We start from the raw sequence: 23,105 nt of genomic DNA on the forward strand, positions 1-23,105 counted from the left end.
GAAGAAAGATAATGGCTTCAATTCATCAAGCATTACCGCATTCGGTAATGCTGAAAACAGCTGACTTAACGGAGCACTTTAGAAAATGTTAATTCATCAAAGCTGTTACCGAATGAGAAGCTGAAATGACAGAGCAATGAGATAAATTACCGACTTGTGCTAATTCATCAAGGTTCCCACATGACTTGTGCTAATTCATCAAGGTTCCCACATTCGCTAACACATTCCGTGATTATCTCCAGCTCTCCCCTGTCATTACAGGCTTCCAAAGCCTTCTGTGTAATTGTTTTCATGATTAGCAGGAGCAGGCAGCCAATAGAAACGGCCCCTGTTCTCCTGCAAGTGCTGCTGATAGGTCACACAGGCTTCTCCACACAAGCTTTCAGACCCCCCAGGCAGTGAGCAAAGAGGACAAAATATATCCCCAGATTCCCTTCGGTGGTGTAACCCTTTCAGGCCCTGTTTGATAATGCAAAGATGCTGGTGGTGAAATCACCAAGCATGGCATTTGTAATGTCTCCAGGAAGTTCATCTACGTTGTGGCAAATAAGTCAAATGTTAAGAAAGACTGATGGACAGATTCAGAGCAGCAGAGGCAGTATAAATAACAGTAACTATAACACGTTTACATCTAAAGGGATGTCTGGATGTCTTCTATTGTAATCAGCTTGTAACAACACAGAGACATTCCAAGCTGCTCTGCACCACTCTGATGTTATCGAACAGCCTTTGATGAACTGAAGCCATAGTACTTCGGTAACTTAACGAACCTCTACCACACATGGGCAAATATTGATGAATTAGCACAGTGAAGTGTAAAATACCGAATGCGGTATTTTAAGGACTGGGGTTTTGTTATCGAACACCCTTTGATGAATTGAAGCCTATGACTTGTATGAAGACTTAATTAGTATTGGAACTTCATTCCTGCAGCAGTCATCTTCGAAGTATGACAGAAAACAAAGCACACCACGTACGTTGTCTACAGAGGCAACACAAGACTTAATTGCTGTTAATATTACATTGGAAAGATACTGTACACTACTGATCATACTGGTCGGTCTGGTAACATTATATATACTTTAAGGAATAGCTGTATTTAGAGAAAAAGTACAATTATTGGTTTGCTCCTACAGTAAACCTGAAGTGAATTAAGAAAAATAGTTAGATACTTACCTATGGAGAGGAAAGGCTCTGGATCCCATTCATCCTTCCCGGTCCTCTCTCTGTCCCGTTGTTCCAGAGCTGGACCTCGGTGATGTTCTTTGACCAGCTTGGTCTAATACCTCTTCGGCCCGGCCTTTCTTGGGCAGTCTTTAGAAGTACTCAAGTCCCTGATACTGTCCGAAGATGAAGGGGCTCCGTGCTGTGCACGTGCCAGCACGAGCTCGCACATGTACATTACTGATGTGCCTATCTTGGGAAGTACCCAGTGATGTGAGTACTTCCAAAGACTGCTGAGGAGCCCTGAAGGTGTATAACTTCACCGCGGACATCGGTAGAACGAGCAGACATAGCGAGGGCCAGGAAGGCTCTATGAGAACAAGAGCCTTCCCTCTATATAGGTAAGTATCTAACCTGAAGTGAGTTTCCTCGCTTTAGGTTTGCATTAAAAACATTGACAAACAAAACTGGGCTTCCTACCTAGGCTGTTCAGAAGTACAGATCTGACCATCATGGCCCAATGTTCCTCCAGTCCATAGTGTGAAGAAACGCGGAAAAGCCGCCGCATAGACGCAAGATGAGGCGGCTGTTTCCGCGGCTGGCATAGCAGAACGCGGAGAAACCGTCGCGTCTGACGCGGCGGTTTGTACGCATAGGCTTGCTTCTCACAGTGGGGCGGGATGCGGAGGAAACGCCGCATGCTCAGACAGCGTCGCGGCGGATTCCGCATCCCATACAGCAACAACATTGCAACACATGACTGGTGTGGCTGGGACTGATAGTCCACACTGGTTTAGGAGGACGCGTGCGCGTGCAGAGAGGCAGGGCCTTTATGGCAGTCAGAGGAGGGTCAGCTGACCAGGCCGGTCAGCTGACAATTGCAGCAACTTTCATTGGTCCAGCACTTAAAGAGAGTCTGAAGCGAGAATAAATCTCGCTTCAGACCTCAGAGTTAGCAGGGGCATGTGTGCCCCTGCTAAACCGCCGCTATCCCGCGGCTTAACGTGGGTCCCTGTTCCCCCAAATCCCCTCCGTAATGCGGGGGAGCGCTTCCTGGTTGGGGCAGGGCTAACCGCCGCAGCCCTGCCCCACGCGCGTCTGTCAGCGCGTATCTCCGCCTCTCCCCCGCCCCTCTCAGTCTTCCTTCACTGAGAGGGGCGGGTTAGAGGCGGCGATGCGCCGCTGATAGACGCGACTGGAGGCAGGGCTGCAGCCATTAGCCCTGCCTCCAGGAGCAACCAAGTCTGCGACCAAGTGTCGCAGTGGGGGGGTTGGGGGTCAAGGGGCCCCCATTTAGCGGCGCTATTGCGGCGGTTTAGCAGGGGCACACGTGCCCCTGCTAACTATGAGCTCTGAAGCGAGATTTATTCTCGCTTCAGAGTCTCTTTAAGGGAGGTGCTAGAGAGCACTGGTGTATATATACTGGGTGCTGGTCATTCCTCTGGTGTCTGACGTTGCGATCACTACGTGGTAGCACTCAGGCCTTTTCTGTATCTGTGTTCTAGCATAGTTTCCAAAGGTGTTGACGATCACGGACCTCACACCTTAGCGTTAGGAAATTGAACTGTATTATTTGTTATGACCTTCTGCCTGCCTGACTATTCTCCTGTACTCTGATTCTGTACCTTGCTATCTCTGATATCCTGTTGCCAAACTCTGCTCATTCCTGGACTTTGTATTTGCCTCCTGATTCTGTACCCCGCTCTTCTGATACTCCGTTGCCAAACCCTGCCTGTTTATTGGATTCCGTATCTGTCTCCTGAATCTGTACCGTATCTGCTTGTGTGTTTACGACCTGGATTGCCCGACCTCGAGAACTGGCCTTACTGTTAGAGGCAGTTCCCAGACCTGTTAGTGACACCCTCTCCCTGGTGTCATTCACACTCTGTCCTTCCTACTCTCAGCCTAGCTCCTCCCCCGGGAGAGTCTAGGCCTACGGAAGGAACTACTACTGTGCTAAACTCAAAATATTACTGTTGCACTTAACACTCACTTGCTATCTCTGGTGTCCAGAGGTTAGTAGATATATCTGATTATCGGCGATACTGCAGATCATCAATAATCGGGTATATTCTGTATTCCCGGTGATACTGCAGTTCACCGGTAATCAGACCCTCTCTGTGTTACACCGATCGTTACACATAGCAGTTGTAAAGTGTGTTGATGTGTTCTCATTTCTGACTACATTTATTGGGAGGTAGACAAGAAGCTGGGTTTACGGTGATAAGATAGAAGCTTCCAACTCACAGCTTTATACTGTACTTGTCCCCCCCTCACCCCCAGACATCAGAGGCTCTGCCCCTTTGTCTACCTCACAGATTATTTTGGTAGATAGGAGATGACATCACTATTGTTTACAGACGCCAGCATATAATGAAGGGCACAAGGCAGCTCGGGCCACATCTATAACTAGGTAATGATGAAGCAGAGTGGTCTCTGTACAAGCAGATAGGCACCCAGTATAACAAGTTAGAACTCTTTACTGAAGAAAAATATGCAGAGATAAATTATAGACCACCATCAGGTAATGCAGTTTACTTAGAACAGAGAGGAAAACAGAGAGAACACAGGGCACATAGTGTTCACCACACATTTTACAAACAGTGACATCTTGTGGTTGCTTTACTATACTGCAGTTTAACTAATAATGTTGTTAACCCTCTAACGGGCAAGGGGTAATTTTTTTTTGTTTTTGTGCTCTTTTCACAAAAGATGCTTTTAATTTTTCTTTCTGATGCTACTTACACTATATATAAGTCCCAAGGATGTCACTTTTTTCTTTGCTTGTACATATGGAAATCTGATTCAAGGACTATCTATAAAGAAATTCTAGAATTTCTTACCGTGGGTTGGATTGAGCCAGAGGATTCATCTCTGTTTGATAGTGAGATCCCTGATTGACAGGCTGCAAGAAGCAGAAAAAGGCAGACAGGAATTAAACCAGCAAAAATTATTACAAGATGTCAAAGTTACAAAAGAAATGAGAGCTATTTAATACAAATAGATGAGAGGATCTGTACTCTTTGCAGTGCAGAAATACAGAAATGTATTCACAATCTAATTGCCTGCGCTCCTGAGAGACGCTGTGCAAAGGAACATTCCCACTTTAAGCACTCCCTGAGCTGCAGTACGTGCCGGATCGCCATCACAAAGCACATACTACTCGCTTATCAAAGTCCAATATAGCATTTATACAGAAAGTGACAATTTTCAAACTTGAAGGGAAATAACTGAGGCAGGTAATTGTGTAGATCCGGTAGGTATGCTTTTTTTCAGCTGTTATTGTCAAATTGACTAGAAAATACTTTTTATTGCTATAAAATGTTTTATTGAGAGTTCCAAGCTCTACAGATAACAGCATACTTTGTCAATAATTATGTAATGTACCGAAGACTACAAATATGTGAACTCTTACCTCCAGGCACAAGGGAGACCTAAATATACCATCTCATTAGTACACAGAATTTACCAGATTTTAAACTTTGTTTCCAACAAAGTTTCTGCAGCTAACAATTATGTTTTGAAAATGTGGACATGTGACCTGACGCAGCCCAGATAAAGGTGCTCTTCTTTCCCCATCCATCTACTTTTTACCTTCCTACTCCTCCTCCCTTCATAGGGGGTTGGACAAGTGACCTTGAGAAAAAAGATGCAAAAGAAAGGCAGGAGACCAATATAGTGTAGTATGTTTGGTGCTCAGGTGAACAATAGGAAGAGTAAAACAAAGTATACTGGGAGCATATAGAAAGGGAACGGGAAGACACCGGGAGCCCGATCTGGTGTATTACCTCACGTGTAGCAAATCGAAGTTAAGAATAAGGATATATACTCACAAAGCCGGGTTGCACATGAGGCAACCAATCTGAGTGGCATGTGGGGAAGTACCGTCCCCACTCGGCCCTGTGACGTCACTTCGGTGGTCGCAGCTCCTTGGAAAAATGCCACCTGCCAAGGTGGTATCCCCTGGTCCCAGGGGAAGATGACACGGAAATGGGGGGTAGGAGGCACCCTGGAGGGTATTCAAAGAATAATTTGTATACCAGTAGGAAAGGTGATGGTATTAACTTCCAGTAAGGCATGTGTATGTATACACATCAAATCACATAAGGCAGTAGACAGTATATCATAAAAAGGTAAGGAATGCTTTTACCTTGAATGAGTAATCATTCACGAGATCGTAAAACAAATACATTATTGGGGTGCCCGAGCTTGGGGACTCTCTGATCTAGGCACAATATTCGACCTGATGAAGCGGTGTACACCGTGAAATGCGTTGTCATTTTAAGTGCCCCATTAAAGTATTTGTTTTACGATCTTGTGAGTGTTTACTCATTCAAGGTAGGAACATTCCTTACCTTTTTATATTATACTGTCTACTGCCTTATGTGATTTGATGTGTATACATACGCGTACCTTACTGGTAGTTAATACCATCACCTTTCCTACTGGTATACAAATGTATTCTTTGAGTACCCTCCAAGGCGCCTCTTACCCCCATTTCCGAGTAAAACAAACCACTTTCTGCGTATGTGTGGAACAACCATCCCCCACCTGAGTAGTAGAAAAGGTCTCTCTAAGGACAGTCACTCTCTCTAAAAATGGATCAGGGCCAGAGGCCAATCCCTTTAAAGTCGAGGTGCCCTGGGCTCCACCACATAGCAATTTTGGCACAATATTGACCTGAGGAAGTGAGCACTTGGCTCACGAAACACATCTTAATCGTACAAATACCGTAAATTAGAGACACCTTTCTTGAGGTAAGACACCTCCAAATATATTTATATTTGTGATATCCACACAGGTGTTATACATTTTTGGGTGCCTCTCATCCAGTTATCACCTTCTTTCACATTCTCCTCCCTACACCTGCCCTCTTTTTGTCTTTTATCCCTCCATTCCTTCCCATCCCACCCCCATTCCCACCTCACCTCTCTTCTTACCTTATGTATTCCTCTTTTCTGAACATTGTTTTCTCATCTAAAGTACCATTAAAGTGGAGAATGCCACATTGTTGATGCTATTTTTACTTCATTATTTCTGTGTTAACACAATGCATCATGACTTTGGTTCACACCTAGAACCTAACTAACTGTATTCTGTGACCTTTCACCCAGTGTACCTTTTACAGTTTCACAGGTTTTTTTTTTTTTTTTACATTTTCATTATCTGATATATATTTTAAACTAATTTGCATCTATGGACTAAGAAAGACAGAACAACAAATATGCAGCCTTAGACATGGGTCACACTTATCAGCAATTGCAATTTCAAGTGTTTTGCGATTGTCTGAAAATGCTATAGCTGCACATATAATGTATTTCAATGCATCACATTTTTTGCATGTTTGTATGCGATTTGCGATTTTTCTGTGTCTAGACAGCAGGTCTGCTTTGTCCAGTTTGTGTTTCAATGCAAGGCAACGAGAATACTGAAAAATTACATGAAAAAGCTGCATGCAATTTTTCTGTTAATAGGATGTATTTTTCATGTAAATTAAGTACATTGGCAAGCACCAAAACATCGCAAAGCGAATATTCAAATACAAATGCAAAAAACAAGCATAAAAATTCAACCAGAAAAGACCTGAAAAATCACAAATGCTAAATCATGTAGACTGAAAATCGCCTGCTTTTTCCAGCAACGACTAGTGTGAATGGCCCCTTACTGTGTAAGCGATTTTGTGAAGGAGAGTTAAGGGGTTGTTTGGTCCACTTACAATTCCAAGCTAGTGTAGTAGAAAAAGAGATGTTATTGTTTCAAAATAAATAACATTCTTTGCAAAATGAACGCTAAGCCATATATTCCCACTAACTAGAGTTTACTCCTTGCTAGGAATAATACAGCCTGTTAGCGAAGAGAGAAATTCTTCTAGCAAGGCCTCTCTTTTTAGCGTACTGGTAAGTAGCCCCCACGCAGTTCTGCATCTCCCGCTATGATTTACTAACACGCGCAATCAAATATGAGCACCACAGGAAATGACTTTTTAGTTTGACTAAAACTGTAAATGGCAGTAGTGAAATATGAACGGATCGAAGGCTATCACAGATTTACAGTAAAACAGTCTCATTTTTTAGACTGTAGCCATGGTGGATAATAAAGATCCCAGACAAAAAGAAACAATAACATTAAAATCCCATCCCATTATAGAAAGAAGGCATTTGTCAGATAAGAGGAGTAGCATTCTTGGCTGTTGCATTGATTCACCGGCTCAGCCGGCTTTTTGTTTAGTGATTTGCACAGACATTATCCGGCCAGATTTATGTGTGCACACCCAAGAATTCTTACATGGAGGCACTTGCTGAGTCTTGAAGGAAAACTCCATCTAAATTAAATGCTGAATATGGTCTTAAAGGAAATGTACAATGCTCCCCCCAGTGTTTTGTGTCTTGTCCGTACTATAAACCGGATTCGCTTATGTGTTTTCGCTCACATGTTTTCTGACACATACTTAACACATTCATACGTGTTAAAACGCACACATTCTTCAACTGCTAGTTCTGAATTTTAACCTTTAGACTGCCAATATATTTTTTAAAAAGATACACGCCAGTGTCAGCTATGTCTGAATTGTGTCTATTAACCGATATCCAACCGATCCACGCGCCGAGCGGCGTGGATGCCGCGGGAGCCGCAGGACCACTCTACGCCAATTGGCATAAAGTCCTGGGGCAGTGTTTTGCTGGGGATCGCGCTCGCTGATGAGTGTGCATCTCCGGCAGTCTGCCAATAGTAATGGTATAATACACATTGTTTAGTAAACAACGTGCATTATACAGGCTGCCTCCTCCTCTGGTGGTCTCCTTGCTTGATCGTCGACCACCAGAGAGGATGGCAGCCCTGTAAGTACACCTGCACACACACACACACATTACAGATTTTAGGCACATCTGACCCTTGATCGCCCTCAAATCGCCCTCTGAAACCCCCCCCCCCCCCCAATGCATTGCAACTGATCTGCCCACTGATCACCCCGTCACTGATCATCCACCCATCAAGCCCTAATCAGCCCCCTGCAGGCTCCTGATCACCCCCCCCCCCCTGCCCTCAGATCTCTCTCTGATCTCTCCCCCCCCCCCCCCCCATGCTATTGTTTACCTGTGATCTCCCCTCTGTAAGGCCTAGAAACAGCTATTTATCACCCCCTGATCCCTCCTTGTCAGCCCGCTGTCACTGTCAGCCACTGATCAGGTCCTAATCAGCCCTCTGCGGCTTATGATCCCCCCCCCCCCCCCGCACTCAGGTCCCCTTCTGATCACCCCCCCCTTCCCCCCCATTGTTAACACTGATCTTCTGTCTGTAAGGCCTGTCGCAGCCTTTTATCACTCCCTGATTGACTCTGTCAACCCGATGTCACTGTCAGCCACTGATCAGGCCCTAATTAGCCCCCTGCAGGCTCCTGATCACCCCTGATCCCCCCTCCCTGAATACCCCCCTGATCACCCCGTGTCACTATCCTAGTGATCTAAAAACAGTGGTCAATGAAAACTGTCACTTTTAGTATCACTAGTATTAACAGTTAGGCCAGTTAGTTACGGTAGCTAGGACCCTCTGTTAGGTAGTTAGCGTCAGTTAGTGCCCAGTCCAGTGCACCGCAGTCACTAATTAGTCACTGATTAGCGTCATCACAGTCGCTAATCAGCATTGGTTCTATATAGTATCTGTAAGTGATCCGATCTATATCTGTACATTAGGGTCACCTTAGTGTAGGCTCCACTAAAGATGCAGTGTTTGCCCAATCAGGCCTGATCGTTGCCTGCACTTGCGTTCAGCCTGCCCCACTGCAGTGACAGAATTTTTTTTCCCTGATTACTGCAAAAACACAACACAATAGCTGCGGCGCTCTAAAGATCAGTTTTGATATTTTTTTATCAGAAAAGTGAACGTTTGCAGGTTTTTGACTTCACAAGTACTCCCGTTTGCTAAACAGGTGCTCTTTATTTTCTTGGTAGTCTCAGAGGAATATCCCCTTAAACTTAGCAGTCCAACATGGCAAGAAAGGGGTATTCCGCTGAAGAGGCCTACAGGATTCTGACCCAGTCGGATGAGAGCGATTGGGTCACAAGTTAGTGGAAATGTTTTTTTTTTTTGGTGTGTGTTTTTTTCTCACATTTTCCACTAACTTGTGACCGAAAATAAAATCTTCTATGAACTCACCATACTCCTCATGGAATACCTTGGGGTGTCTTCTTTCCAAAATTAGGTCGCTTGTGAGGTTCCTATAAGACCTTGGCATTTTAGGGGCCCTAAACCATGAGGAGTAGTCCGGAAACCAAATGTGTAAAAATTACCTGTGAAATCCTAAAGGTACTCATTGGACTTGGGGGCCCCTTTGCACAGCTAGGCTGCAAAAAAGTGTCACACATGTGGTTTCGCCGTACTCAAGAGTATTATAATGTGTTTTGGGGTGTATTTTTACATGGATGGGAGAAATTCTGGATGGGAGAAATATCTCTGTAAATGAACAATTTTGTGTAGAAAGTCAAAAAAGTTTCTCCCACCCAGCATGAGTATGTGTGAAAAGACACCCCAAAACACATTATACTACTTCTCCTGAGTATGGTGATACCACATGTGTGGTATATTGTTTTGCTGCCTAGCTGCGCAAAGGGGCTCAAAGTCCAATGAGCACCTTTAGGCTTTACAGAAGTGTTCACAATTAAGCCCTCCCTCTAAATGCCAGGACAGTACAAGTACCCCACAAGTGACCCAATTTTGGAAAGTAGACACCCCAAGGTATTCACTGAGGGGCATGGTGAGTCTGTGGCAGATTGTTGTTTTTTTTTCCCGTCAATTGTTAGCAGAAATGGAAACACCTTTTTTTTATCACAAATTGTCATTTTCTGCTACCTTGTGACAAAAAAATTAAATCTTCTATGAACTCACCATGCCCCTCAGTGAATACCTTAGGGTGTCTTCTTTCCAAAATGGGGTCATTTGGGGGGTATTTATACTATCCTGGCATTCTAGCACCCCTCAAGAAACATGACAGGTGCCCCAAACCAATAAATATACACTTATTGGATTTTGTTTTGTTTTTTTATCAAAGACATGTAGCACAATAAATTTGGACAAAAATTTGTATGGAAATTATACCACAGAAAGTTAAAAATATCATTTTTTTTACAAAATTCCTATGTTTTTTGATGAATATAAAAAAAAGAAAAAATAACAGCAGCAATCAAATAGCACCAAAAGAAAGCTGTATTAGTGATAAGAAAAGGAGGTAAAATTTGTTTGGGTGGTAAGTTGTATGACTGAGCAATGAACCGTTAAAGGTGTGCAGTGCTGAATTGTAAAACATGGCCTGGTCACTAGAGGGGTTTGAGCCCGTGGTCCTTAAAGGGACTCCGAGGAGTGCCCATATTTAAAAGAATACACTTACCTGGGGATTCTTCCAGCTCAGGGTAGGAGGCGAGGTCCCGCGGCGTACTCCTGGCTCGTCTCCTTCAGGCTTATGCCTGTGTAGCGCACCTGTGAGTTCATTGATTAACATGAGCTGTCAACTCTGTGTTCTCACATCGCGGAAATCCATGAAAAATGCATGTAGTGTGAAAGAGGCAGACGGATTGTAAAAAACCAGGAGGAGTACAGGAGGCTAGGGGAAGCCCCAGATAAGTACAAATCCTGAGGTGATCTTCATCTCAGTTTTCCTTTAAGTTTTTTGCCAGTTTTGATTTCCTTAAATAGCCTGGAGATTCAGTTTTTTTCATTTCATGACAACAGCACTCAGTAAAGCAGTGGCGTACCTACCATAGGGCTGCAGATGCTCACAGCACCGGGTGTAGTCATGGCTAGGGGTGCCACTGTGATTCTCAGCCAATGTGTTCTTCCACCTGGGACCTTTTTTCATAGCAACAGTTGGAAAAATAGCAGCAAGCAGTGCAGGGGACTGTACTACTTCCTGCACTAGATGTAGCACACCTCCTCCTCCCTGTCCCATGGACAATGTGTCTCCTCGCTCTCTACACACAGCCTGCAGTGAGTGAATGTGCAGAGCAGCAGGGTGAGTATAGAGAATGATTGCTGTGCTGCAGCTGGGACAGCAGAGAGAGGTGGCAGCCTGGCAGGATGTGTTTTAGTGCTTCAGAAGTTGCCTTTCAATAGTAGCCATGTGCACTGGCTGCTGTAATACAAGAGTTCCCTATACTATTGATCATTTATCCTGATCAGAGTAATAAATCAATAATGCAGGGCAGTGTGCTATTTCTGAAGCCAGTGATACAGGTGCTGACAGCTGACTTCTGTAGTGAGCAGAGAAGCAAGCGCCAGGCAGGGTTGCCAAACGTCCGTCAAAAGACGGACTGTCCGTACAGCTCTTAAAATAGAGCTGTCCGTACTGCCCGTATTTCCTGGGCAGTCGTCCGTCCAAATGCATACATTTTCTTCTAATCTTTTCTGCGCATGCGCCGCCATGCGCGCTCTATTTCCCCCTCCCTCAGTGACTCAGTCTCCCCTCAGCCGCCCTCTCCTCCCCGGGTGTCCCCTCCAATCAGCTAGCGTCTTTTTGGCGCCAGCGCCACTCGCTGCCCAATAAGAGAAGATGCAGGCAGCCGGGAGCCGCCCCAGCCCACTGAGCACAGCAGCCAGCAACTCGAGTGTCATGAGGAGGACGGCAAGTGTGGCACGGCAGCCAGGTCGGAGCTGAGGTCGCAGCACAGCAGCAGCAGACAGTCTGGCAGACTGGTCTGGCACACAGCCACTGAGCCACCCCACCCAGCAGCAGCAGCCAACGACCAGGAGCAGCTCAGCAGCCTGCTGTGCTGAGCCTTTGGAAGAGAGAGTGAGTCTATTCTACACAGACAGCAGCTGAGCAGCAGACTGATTGCAGGAGCCCATGCACACAGCCAGCCGCAGCCAAGCCAGCCCAGCAGCTGTCGCCACCCGCCAGGAGGAGGGACCAGTGACCAGGCCAGCCAGGGTAAGGAGACCAACAAACCCATCAGCACACACACACTCACTGTGGGGGGGGGGGGGGGGGGTGAGGCACCCCTGGGGACTGGGAGTCTGTCTGTGTGAGTGTGTGACTGGTTGGGGACAGACAGGGGAGACTTATGGCCCATACTCACGAGTGACATTTGCGTGCGTGTTGCGGCGACAGGTCGCCCGTGAGTATGGGCCGCCGCACGCGCGCGCACCCCGAACTGTCGCCCGTCGCTCATGTCGCCAGGCGATTGAAACTTTCAATCGCATGGCGACAGTCGCCGCTGCCCCCCCGCCGCAACTGTCGCTAGTCCGCGTGAGTACGCGGACTAGCGACAGCAACCTCCATGTAGGTACATGGAGCTTCCGGCGGGGGGAGGAGGAACGTCAGCGACAGCTTCCGCCTTGCCGCTGGTCCCTCTTCCGCGTGTGTACGCGGAGGGACCTGGCGAGAAGCTGTCGCCGGCCTGTCGCCCACACGCTCACGTGTGCTGGCGACAGGCCACATTTCTCGCCCGTGAGTATGGGCCATTAGTTGCAGCCAGGGACTCAGGAGACAAGCAGCCAACCCAGCACACTCACTGAGTGTCTCTGTGTGTCTGAGAGAGAGAGGTACCCCTGGGGGCTGGGTGTCTGTGGGACTGGTCTAGGTCCAGACAGACCAGGAGGAGACTTAGTTGGAGGAGAGGTGCTGTGCTGCCTGTCACTGGAGGGGACTGGGCCTGGTGGGGACTGTATGATAGGTGGGTAATGTAAATGTGAGCATGGTTGTCAGGAATGATAGTGCAGGACAGGTAGACAATGTTGACTGCATGGTAATGGCTGTTAGGAATGATAGTGTAGATAGATAATGTTGACTGTATGGGTGGGCTGGGTTATGTGAGTTGTGAGTTATGGCTGTTAGGAATGGGAGTCGGGGACTTGTCGTTCTGTGAGATGAGCATCATCATGGCATGCCAATTGTAGTCCTGTGCATCATCTGACAGCATGCTGCCTGGGACTTGAAGTGCACTGCCCCCTCTTATTTTACTGACATGATTGCAATGCATGCTGGGACTTTTAGTGCTCCTCAGACAGAGCAGGGTACTGAACTTGCACTGCAGTGCCCCCCTGTCATCTGCTACTGACAAAGCATACTGGCTTTGTGCTGCTTTCACCTGCTGTCAGCCAGAGAGAGAGGCCACACAGCAGCAGAATTCTATGGCCAAGCGAGTGGGTGTCGGTGAGTTTGAGAGTCAGTCAGTCAGTCAGTCAGTTTGTCACTTCGCTGGTGGTGATGCTGGGTCCCCCCTCCCTACCCTGAGTGTTACTAGTGCCGCTGCCTGCCAGCCAGGCCCACTGCCACAAGGAGTCTCAGACTCAGAAAGGTTGCCAATGGTACCATGCTTGGTAAACTTAAAGTGTACCAGAGATGAGATACACTTACCTGTTTATACATACCTCCTGGGGCTTGCTCCAGCCCCATGCGCACGGATTGCTCCCATGCCGCCGTCCTCCACTGCCCGCAGCAGTTATGGTGCCGGGTCCCATTACTTCCTCCAGTTGTGGCCAGTCTGAGGCTATTTATGTATTTCTCCAGCTCCCGCTGGTGAGATACGTAGAGGGTGCACTTCTCTTGTGCAGACTGGCTGTGACAGGAGGAAGTTACAGGACTCAGTAGTGGGAGCGAGCGATCTGTGCCCATGGGGCTGGAGCAATCCCCAGGTATGTATAAAAGGTAAGTATGTCTTGTCTCTAATTTCTTTTTACATGTGCGCATGCATACTTATATAACCACTGCAGAACCTCTTGGAGGAAAGGAGTTTCCCCAGAACCTGCATAACTTAAAGGGAACCTGAACTGAGAAGGGTATGGACATTTCCTTTTAAAGTAATACTAGTTGCCTGACTCTCCTGCTGATCCTGTGTCTCTAATACTTTTAGCCAATGCCCCTATACAAACATGCAGATCAGGTGCTCTGACTGAAGTCAGATTGGACTAGCTGCATGCTTGTTTCAGGTGTGTGATTCAGACACTACTGCAGCCAAAGATTAGCAGGACTGCCAGTGTCAGACAAATGGTATGGTTTAAAAGGAAGCATCCATATCCCTCTGTTTAGGCTCCTTGTGAGTATCTGCCCTGGACACTCACACTTGAGTAAAACAAATTACGTGTGTATTGTATATTATAATTTCCAAACCTAAAAACTCATTTTAAGAATTTTACTCTCAGTTTCGGTGACATTTTTGGTTTCTCCATATTTGTTGCACACTGATCAAACAGGCGGTGGCTAAGGGAAAAACTGTTATTGCTGTTGAAAATTGACTGTTTTTGGTTGAGTTTATTTTGATCATTGTCAATGTAAAATATTGTTCTCTTTGAACATTCCGGTTATGCTAGGAAATGGTCAATGGAATGCTAATGCTGATCTGATGCTACTTTTTATGAAGATTGAAAATGGTGCAAATGCTGCTTGCTTGATTGGTTAGTTTACAGTTTACAGTGTACATAGTGTTCTATACAGTTGGCATCATCTTGGAATTCTGATCTGCTGCATGCTTGTTCAGGGGCTATGGCTAAAAGCATGAGGCAGAGGATCAGCAGGACAGCCAGGCAACTAAAAGGAAATAGGGCAGCCTCCATATCCCTCTCATTACAGTTTGAAACACGTAAGCAGTTACAATCTGACAGGATTTTGGACTAGCACATCTCCTCATGGGGGATTCATAGGGTTTTGCTTGTTTTTAAAAGCACTTTCAAAAATGCATTTGCTCAAACCAAATACTTAAAACGGTGTGTTAGCAAGTAAGGAGTCTGGCTAGTGACTGGTATCTTACTATTGTGACAGTTAGGGAATGCTTTTGAAAACAAAGAAAACCCTGAGAATCTGCCATTAGATGGACTAGTCCAAAACCTGTCAGATTTTTAACTGCTTGCTTGTTTTGCTGTACTGGTCCATTAGGAATTCAGTGCAATTTAGTTTTTATTGAACAATGTTGCTGGTACACTGGTTTCTGCATTGATGCCTGAGGTTAATGCTGTTTAAAAGAACTTTTTGGCATTCTGTTAACATTTCAGTGCAGTTTTGTTCTTATTGAACAATGTTTTTTGGACGAATGCCTGTGGTTAATGCTGTTAACAAGAATAAAATCTGTTCACAACAGTTTTTTTTGTTTCTCTATTCAGTTTTAGGTTTAACTTTGATAATGCCAAAAAGACATTTGAAAGATTATCTATCTATCTAATGTCTATCTAGGCCAGTGGTGCTCAACCTTTTTTGGCCCGAGGGCCGAACTTCAAATCAAGAAAAATCTCGAGGGCCGGAACACATGCATACAACACTTCGATGTAAAACTTTTAACGTTTTTCTAGTAACAGTTAACATGGTGTTGGAAATGGAAAGAAAACGTCAATATAAGAGTTGTTGTAGTCACCATTTGATGCACATTTTCTTAATGAGAAGTTTGCGGCTGTTTGGGTGTATGCACAGGGCAGATTAATGCAGCAATGGTATCAGAGTGGCCTGTAGTGTGCTGGCTGAGGAGGCTGTCAGCTCTGCTGAGGAGGAACAGAGGCCTAATTACCCACATGTGCCTGTAGTGTGCTGGCTGAGGAGGCTGTCAGCTCTGCTGAGGAGGAACAGAGGCCTAATTACCCACACGTGACCTGTAGTGTGCTGGCTGAGGAGGCTGTCAGCTCTGTGTGGGGCTGAGGAGGCTGTCAGCTCTGTGTGGGGCTGAGGAGGCTGTCAGCTCTGTGTGGGGCTGAGGGGGCTGTCACAGCATGTGCTCCGGTGTCTGCCCGCGGTGTCCTGCGGAGGGGAAGAGGATCGGGTGGTATTGCGGTATTGCGTAGTATGGCACTCGGCGGGATGCGCATACACCAGCGTGTGCTTGTATTCAGCCCCGGGTAGCGCTGGGATAGTTAGAAAGCCTCACTCATTGGTTACTGCAGGAACCTTCCTCAAATAGGAATTAGGCTGATTCCTATTGGAGGAAGGTTCCTGCAGTAACCAATGAGCGAGGCTTTTTGACTATCCCAGCGCTACCCGGGGCTGAATACGAGCACACGCTGGTGTATGCGCGTCCCGCCGAGTGCAGATACTACACAATACCGCAATACCACCCGTTCCTCTCCCCCTCCGCAGGCAGACACCGCACGGGCCACAGAAACTGGCTTTGCGGGCCACAAATGGCCCGCGGGCCGTAGGTTGGGTACGGCTGATCTAGGCAATCTTACTTTGGGTAAGAAAGTCTACTCAGTTCAGGAATGCTGTTTCGCATGAGCCTTATGCAGTAATCACCTGCTTCAGCTATATTTCTCTCCCCGAAATCACAAGACGTTCCCCAAAAAGCCTGCTACTGACTCCGCCCCCTGACTCCGCCCCTGTTCATCCAAAACTTGGGGTGTCCAGATTTTTTGACTAATTTGTCCAGCAAAAATAAGAAATTGGGTTGGCAACCCTGGCGCCAGGCAATTTAGATTAGCTTGATTACAGGTAATCTTATCTCTTTTCCAAGTTCCCCCTCCCACCCTGTTGTCTTCCCCATGATCCTTTCCTCTTTTCAGATTTTAGTGGCTTCTTTTAACAGCACGTCCCTGCCAAACAGCACTGGTGATTTCTGCAATCCTTGTGAGAGGTCTTCCTGCTATTTCTCCTTTCCCACCAGGCTCTCTGTCTTATGCCTTTACCTCTTTATCCCCTGCTCCTCCTATTAACCCCCTCTTTTGCATGTCCCCCTTTGCTGATTGTCCTCAGAGGAGCTCACAATCTAATGATACCTTAGTCATAGTCTAATGTCCTACCATATTATTATTTTGTATTTATGTAGACATCTGGAGCACTGTATAGCGCACAGAGTTTACTAACAGTTAGCTCTGTCAACATCCTGATGCCTCCTTTTCCCACAAAATCCCCCAAAATTTGCAGTGACACGCTTGACTCCCCAACCTGTCAACCCTCCCATAAAAAAATGTGCTTTTTTTTTGGGGGGGGGGGCGCTAATGTCTGTAGATAATAAGCACCTGTGGCCATATGCAATTCACTTTTTCACCTGAGTTGGCTCTTAGGTGACATTTTCAAACTTATAAGTAAAATGCCTTTTAAACATCCAGCAAGCAAAGAAATACTCCAAATAATTTTGATAGTACTTTTTCACTTACTTTTTGGTACTTTTACAATTGCAAAGTGCTAAAAAGTTATTATAAATCAAAGATGAAAAATTTTCTCCTAGGAGAAAACTCAGGTGAAAAAGTTAATTGCATATGGGCCCAGGTGTCAAATTCCCTAGGCAAAATGTCAGCAAAATTACACATTTCTGCATGAAAAATTAACTGATCAGAGCAAAATGTAAGCATCCTTAGGCACTATTATTAGGTTTATCAATGCCGACTTGAAGAACGACATATCTGTGAGAAAGTGAAAAAAGGAATCCCTTGCAGTAATACTAAACATTTAATATCGTTATTACATACATGGCAAGCATGGAGGCCATTTCACTTCTTGACCTAAATATTTAAAAGGAGGGAGGTAAATTGAGTGCTAGTACCTATCGAAAGAGTACAGCAGGAAACATCTTGTTACATGCCTGCAGGTTTCACCTACATACTCAGAGAAAAAGCAATTCCCATAGGGACGTTTCTGAGGCTTAAAAGAAACTGCAGTAACTTCAAACAAGAAGCAAAAGAACTGACTTTTCTGAGAAGGGCCATTCACAATGTTGTATAACAAAGGCACTCAGCAGGGCTTATAACATAGGAAAGAAACAGCTATTAAATAAAGATAGTGATAAGGTGAATGATAATATAATGCTAAACACAACTTACAGAGGACACAGACCCTGGACCATATTTACTAGTGCTTTGACATCTGCCAACATGTCCTAGCATATCCAATAAAATCATGGAGATGAATGATGAGATGCAGATTTTGCTGCAATTTGTAAGCAGCTAGGAATTTGGCCAGTCCAAATCAGCTAATCAGCAGCAAATGCATTTGATTGGCCCTGTACCAAATTGCAACAAAATTTGCATCAGTTTAGAAACTTAGCATTCATTCATCATCTCTAACCATATGATCCATCAAATCTAGGCTGGGTTAATTGATATTTGTCTGATATGAAGTGATTAGGATTTGCCACCAAGACATGGGGCATATCAGATCCTAGTGAGCATACCTGTGGATTGTACGCAGAGCTGGGTAACTTAGGGTGTGGCTTCTACTGAGGGTTGCAGTTTAAGGAAGCTCTTAAGATAAAAAAAACAGCCTTATCGTTTTTTACTTGCATCTTATGATTAGTAATATATTATTTGTTTTGTTATTTTCATAGAACTATGAAAAATGTGCTTATTTTGATTTCTTTTTTTGTAATGATACAGACACGTTTCACAGCTGGAGGGTAGATCAAGGTCTCCTCCAGGCCTTGACAGAATACCCAAGCAGCTCATGGTAGTCCTCATGACTTTTGGTCCTCATTGTTCTGTTTGCATTTGCTTATCATAAAAGGATAATTTTAGTCTCACTTTTAAAAATCCGCAATATCTAGAGAATATTCAAATAAATACAACCAATGCCCACCACGCACTCTCCGCGTTACTCATCCACCACAATCAGATCACAGAAGGGCCCTACTGAATCCAAAAAGCACGTGCAATGAGAATCAGTTAGCTGTGGAGCAAGTGCTAAAAATTACTAATGACATTGTTATTGCTTTAGTGCTTTTAATAATCAATAATACATGGAAATACATTGTTGCACTGACTCTTTATGTAGTGGAAGAAAGGCAGCCACACATCTTATTGTGGAGAGAGGGAAATTGTATAGGATCACTTGTTACTGTGGTCAAGGGGCTATACTGGTCACGTTACATGATAGGTTTGGCTTAACCTAAGCCTTCTGGAGGAACGTTTTCCACTTACCAACAACAATATGTAGAATGGACCTATGTTTTACTGTGATTGCTGCATTTATCAATAAGAGCCTCATGATTGTTGCATTTGTTATTTTGGGGCTCACGATTATTGCATTTTTCATATGGTTTCTGTATTTGTCTATTGGGGCCTCATGATTGGTTCATTTGTCATTTAAGGCCTTACAATGTCTGCATATGTCATTTGAGGCCTCATGATTGCTGCATTTGTCATTTGAGGCCTCACGTATGCTGTATTTGTCATTTGAGGCCACATCATTGCTTCATTTGTTTTTTGAGGGCTTATGATTTTTGTTCAGAAGCATCAAAATAAGAAAAAAAGATTAACTGGAAGGCATGTAATATCTGTTGAATACACTTTGAATGCTGTAACAGATAATTGATTAGGATATTTTTTAGTGTGCCATGTGCCCCCTTGGGCCGCACCAGCTATCCATTGTCCCCAAAACAATCTGAATCTGGACCAGCCAGTGACGTAAGAGTTAACTCCAATCAAAAGTTTTCATTCTAGTTTTGGAGTTACACACTACCCAGCAAACTTAAGGTGAACCAGAACTCATTGGAGTGTTTAAGAGGCTACAAAGGACCATGTTGGATTTATTGTGAATCTGTACAATTAATAAGCTGCCACATTATTCCATTCCAGTGGTTCTGGAGGTGTGGTTGGCTTACAGGGACAACAAAGGATGATTTGCATACTTAGCAGTGGAGACATCGTGGGAGACATTATATGCTCACTCCAATCTAAATAATCACAAATACCTTATGTTTTAAAGGGAACCAGAGAGGAAGGATAGGGAAAAAATAGCAAAAGGTTTTGTACATACCTGGGGCTTCCTCCAGCCCCATAAGCCTGGATCGCTCCCACGCCGCCATCCTCCGCTTCCTGTATCACCGGTACTGGGGCCCGTCACTTCCGGCGGACGCGGCCAATTGTCCGCATCACAGGGGCTCCCTCCATACCCTTACGCATGCGGCTGCGCAGTATGCAGCCACAAGTGTAGGTATATGGAAGGAGCCCCTGTGATGCGGACAATTGGCCGCGTCCGCCAGCCGACTGGCCGACTCGCGGGAATGACGGGACCCGGTACCGGCGGATCCAGGCAGCGGAGGATGGCGGCGTGGGAGCGATCCAGGCTTATGGGGCTGGAGGAAGACCCAGGTATGTATAAAACCTTTCCCTCTCTGGTTCCCTTTAAGGCCCGGTTCACACTTGCGGTGGCCCTCCGGAATCGCCGTGCCGGAGCCGCACCGCCTGCAGAACGGACGGAACGGACGCACGGCATAGCAATTAAAGCCTATGCGTCCGTTCACATGGGTCCGTTCTGCAGAACCGGAGCCGGACCGGATCCGGGCCGGATCCGGACTCCGGCCTCCGTTCCAACATGCGCTATTTTTTCATCCGGCCCCTCCGGCAGCCGTATCCGGGGCGGAGCCGGACTGCACCATCCGGCCAATACAAACAAATGGGAACCGGAGGCCGCACAACACACTGGCTGAGAAATCCGGATGTTCTACCCCACTTCCTATGCGGATTTTTGCGGCGATATTGGCTGGGGACACATGGGCAAGCATTTTGGAGTGGAGCAGCACGAGCTGGAGGTGTTGGCAGGATGTTGGCAGCATGTCGGAGGTGGAGGTGAGTGCTAAACAGCAGAGGGCCTGATTCCACAGGTCCCCCTTCTGCTGACCTCCCAGACCCCAACATTTTTTTTTTTTTTTACGTTAACTTTGCCAAACGGATCCGGATCGCATCCTGATTACCACCTGATGCAACCTGACCGGATCCGGATCGGATCCGGATCAGAACCGTATGGTTCCGATCCGGATCCGGTCCGGATCCGGTCAGGTCATCCGGTCCGTTTGGCAAACAACCGCTAATGTGAACCGGGCCTAAGACGGCAAACGTTCATTCTAGTTTTGAAAACTCTAAGTAAAAGTAAAGTAAAGCTTTATTACAAGACAGTAGATCTGAGTTTACAAATCTCAGAGGCAAGAATGAAGCCAGGCAATAAATAATTAAAATACAAGGCTGACATCAGGCAAGAGCAGTGAGAATGTGCAGTTTGATAGCAATATGGCGGTGTTTGTGCACATTCCACTTCATATCACAGAACAAGGTGTGAGTGCTGACAACTTCATGAGGGCTGCCTAGCATGTGCAATGTATTTACTGCACGTACACGCCTGATTGTTCATTATTGAGTCTGTCAGCTGCTATGTATCGCACATTGATGAGAAACATTAAGCACAGATGCAAGGACATTATTAAAGCAGCTGGTGTGCTGTTGCCAAATCCTATTATCACTGAATGTTAAGGAACTGTATTATAAAAACACTGATATAATGTTTACATGAAACAAAACAACACAAGGCAGTATTTATAAATGTCTGATGAACACAGGCAGATCTGCAAGTCTCCATTGCTCTCAATTTGCTTACAAATTATGATCAATACTTATTAGTATTTATCAAAGTACCCATCAAAAGTTGCAGTATGAATGAAGCCACAGTGCACAGGGTGGCCATGTATTGCCCAATGCAGGATTTATACTTAGTCTGCCCCAAGGTTGACTTTCTTGTGGCCCCCCTTCCATGTGCAGCACCCCCCTGCCAATCCTTGTGCAGCTCCCTCTTCCATGTCTAACCTGTATATACAACAGCCCCATTCAGTTATATACAGGTCCCTATTTCCACGTGTTGCTCCTTATTTGCACCCTCTGCATTACATTTGCAGCCTCCTCTTCCATATGCAGCAATAGCTCTTTCACGTCCAGCTGCCCCTTGGACAGCTGCCAACTAAAGCCCAGGCCCTTTTGGCCTTTCCAGAAATCCATCCCTGATGCTTCCTGTTTCTACCTAGATATGTGTATTCAATAAATAGTAACAACAAAGAGTTAGTTCCTTTGAATCCTATAGTGGAACAAAAGTATTACATGGGGTAGCATTTTTTAACTAGCTTCTTGTTTCCGATTGTCTGTCAGTGTGATCTCACAGTTCTTTGATGCTAGTGAGCTTTAGGCTCCAGACCTCCTCCCGCTCGGTGATCTCCAACTTTGCGACATACACAAGCATTCAGCTGTGGAGGCTCCTCTTTCCCATGCAGGTGGGGGATACAACTAGACTCATGCAGTGGCTGGACTGCTGGAGGCTATGGGGGTCATGGGCATCATGAGGCTTGGTGCTCAGCTTCCTATGGGCCCTTGGCACTTGACCTACTTCACAGCAACACCACAATGAGCTGAAGAATGGGGACAGTGAGCACCCAGAAGATAAACTTCAAACACCTGGCACAACCTCTGAGCACACACCACAGAGGAGATGGATGGAGCACGCTGACTAGGTGAGGGCATCCATAGGGAGTGTAATGTAGCTGCAAGTATAGCCAGTCTAGTGAGTGTAGCTGTGAGTGCAGTCAGGGTAGCTGGGTGTGTAGTCAGTGTAGCTGGGTGTGTAGTCAGGGTAGCTGGGTGTTTAGTCAGGGTAGCTGCGAGTGTAATCAGTGTAGCTGGGAGTGTATTCAAGGTAGCTGGGAGTGCAGTCAGGGTAGCTAGGTGTGTAGTCAGTGTAGCTGGATGTGTAGTCGGTGTAGCTGGGAGTAGTCAGGGTAGCTGGGAGTGTAGTCAGTGTAGCTGGACGTGTAGCCAGGGTAGCTGGGAGTGTAGTCAGGGTAGCTGGGCATGTAGTCAGTGTAGCTGGGAGTAGTCAGGGTAGCTGGGAGTGTAGTCAGGGTAGCTGGTGGAGGACGCACGGGTAAGTGTAGCTGGGGAAGCAGCAGGGGTTATTGTAGTTGGGCAGTGTAACTTAGAGACAGTTTGGGGGGAAAAGGTCCATACTACACACCTGCACTATAGATGCACCAGGTTTAGTATTTTTCCCCTGATTTTTGCCCTCTAAACATAGGTGCGTCTTATATTGCTGAGCATCTTATAGTCCAAAAATGGGGTACGTTTGCTATTTGCCATATAGGTAGTCCCCAGTTAATGAAAGAGATGAGGAATGTAGGCACTTTTTTTTTTGTAACTCTGTTTTTATTGAAAGGTATATAAACGAATAGAACATGCCATACAGATAGTGACAATATGGGATACAGCGGAGCCATATAGAGATGCAT

General features: G+C 45.7%; 1 protein-coding gene across 2 annotated transcripts in view; it reads right to left on the reverse strand.

The window, feature by feature from the left end:
- The window catches only part of CFAP20DC (CFAP20 domain containing), a 498,588-nt gene that overhangs the window by 62,214 nt on the left and 413,269 nt on the right, over nucleotides 1–23,105 (reverse strand). For both annotated transcript variants that reach the window (XM_068253759.1, XM_068253760.1), the window contains one exon: nucleotides 4,008–4,069. In XM_068253759.1, coding sequence (XP_068109860.1) covers nucleotides 4,008–4,069 — 62 coding nt within the window. The remainder of the gene's footprint in view (nucleotides 1–4,007; nucleotides 4,070–23,105) is intronic.

The sequence above is a fragment of the Hyperolius riggenbachi genome, chromosome 9 (genome assembly GCF_040937935.1).
Source record: "Hyperolius riggenbachi isolate aHypRig1 chromosome 9, aHypRig1.pri, whole genome shotgun sequence".
In the NCBI taxonomy this organism is placed as follows: domain Eukaryota; kingdom Metazoa; phylum Chordata; class Amphibia; order Anura; family Hyperoliidae; genus Hyperolius; species Hyperolius riggenbachi.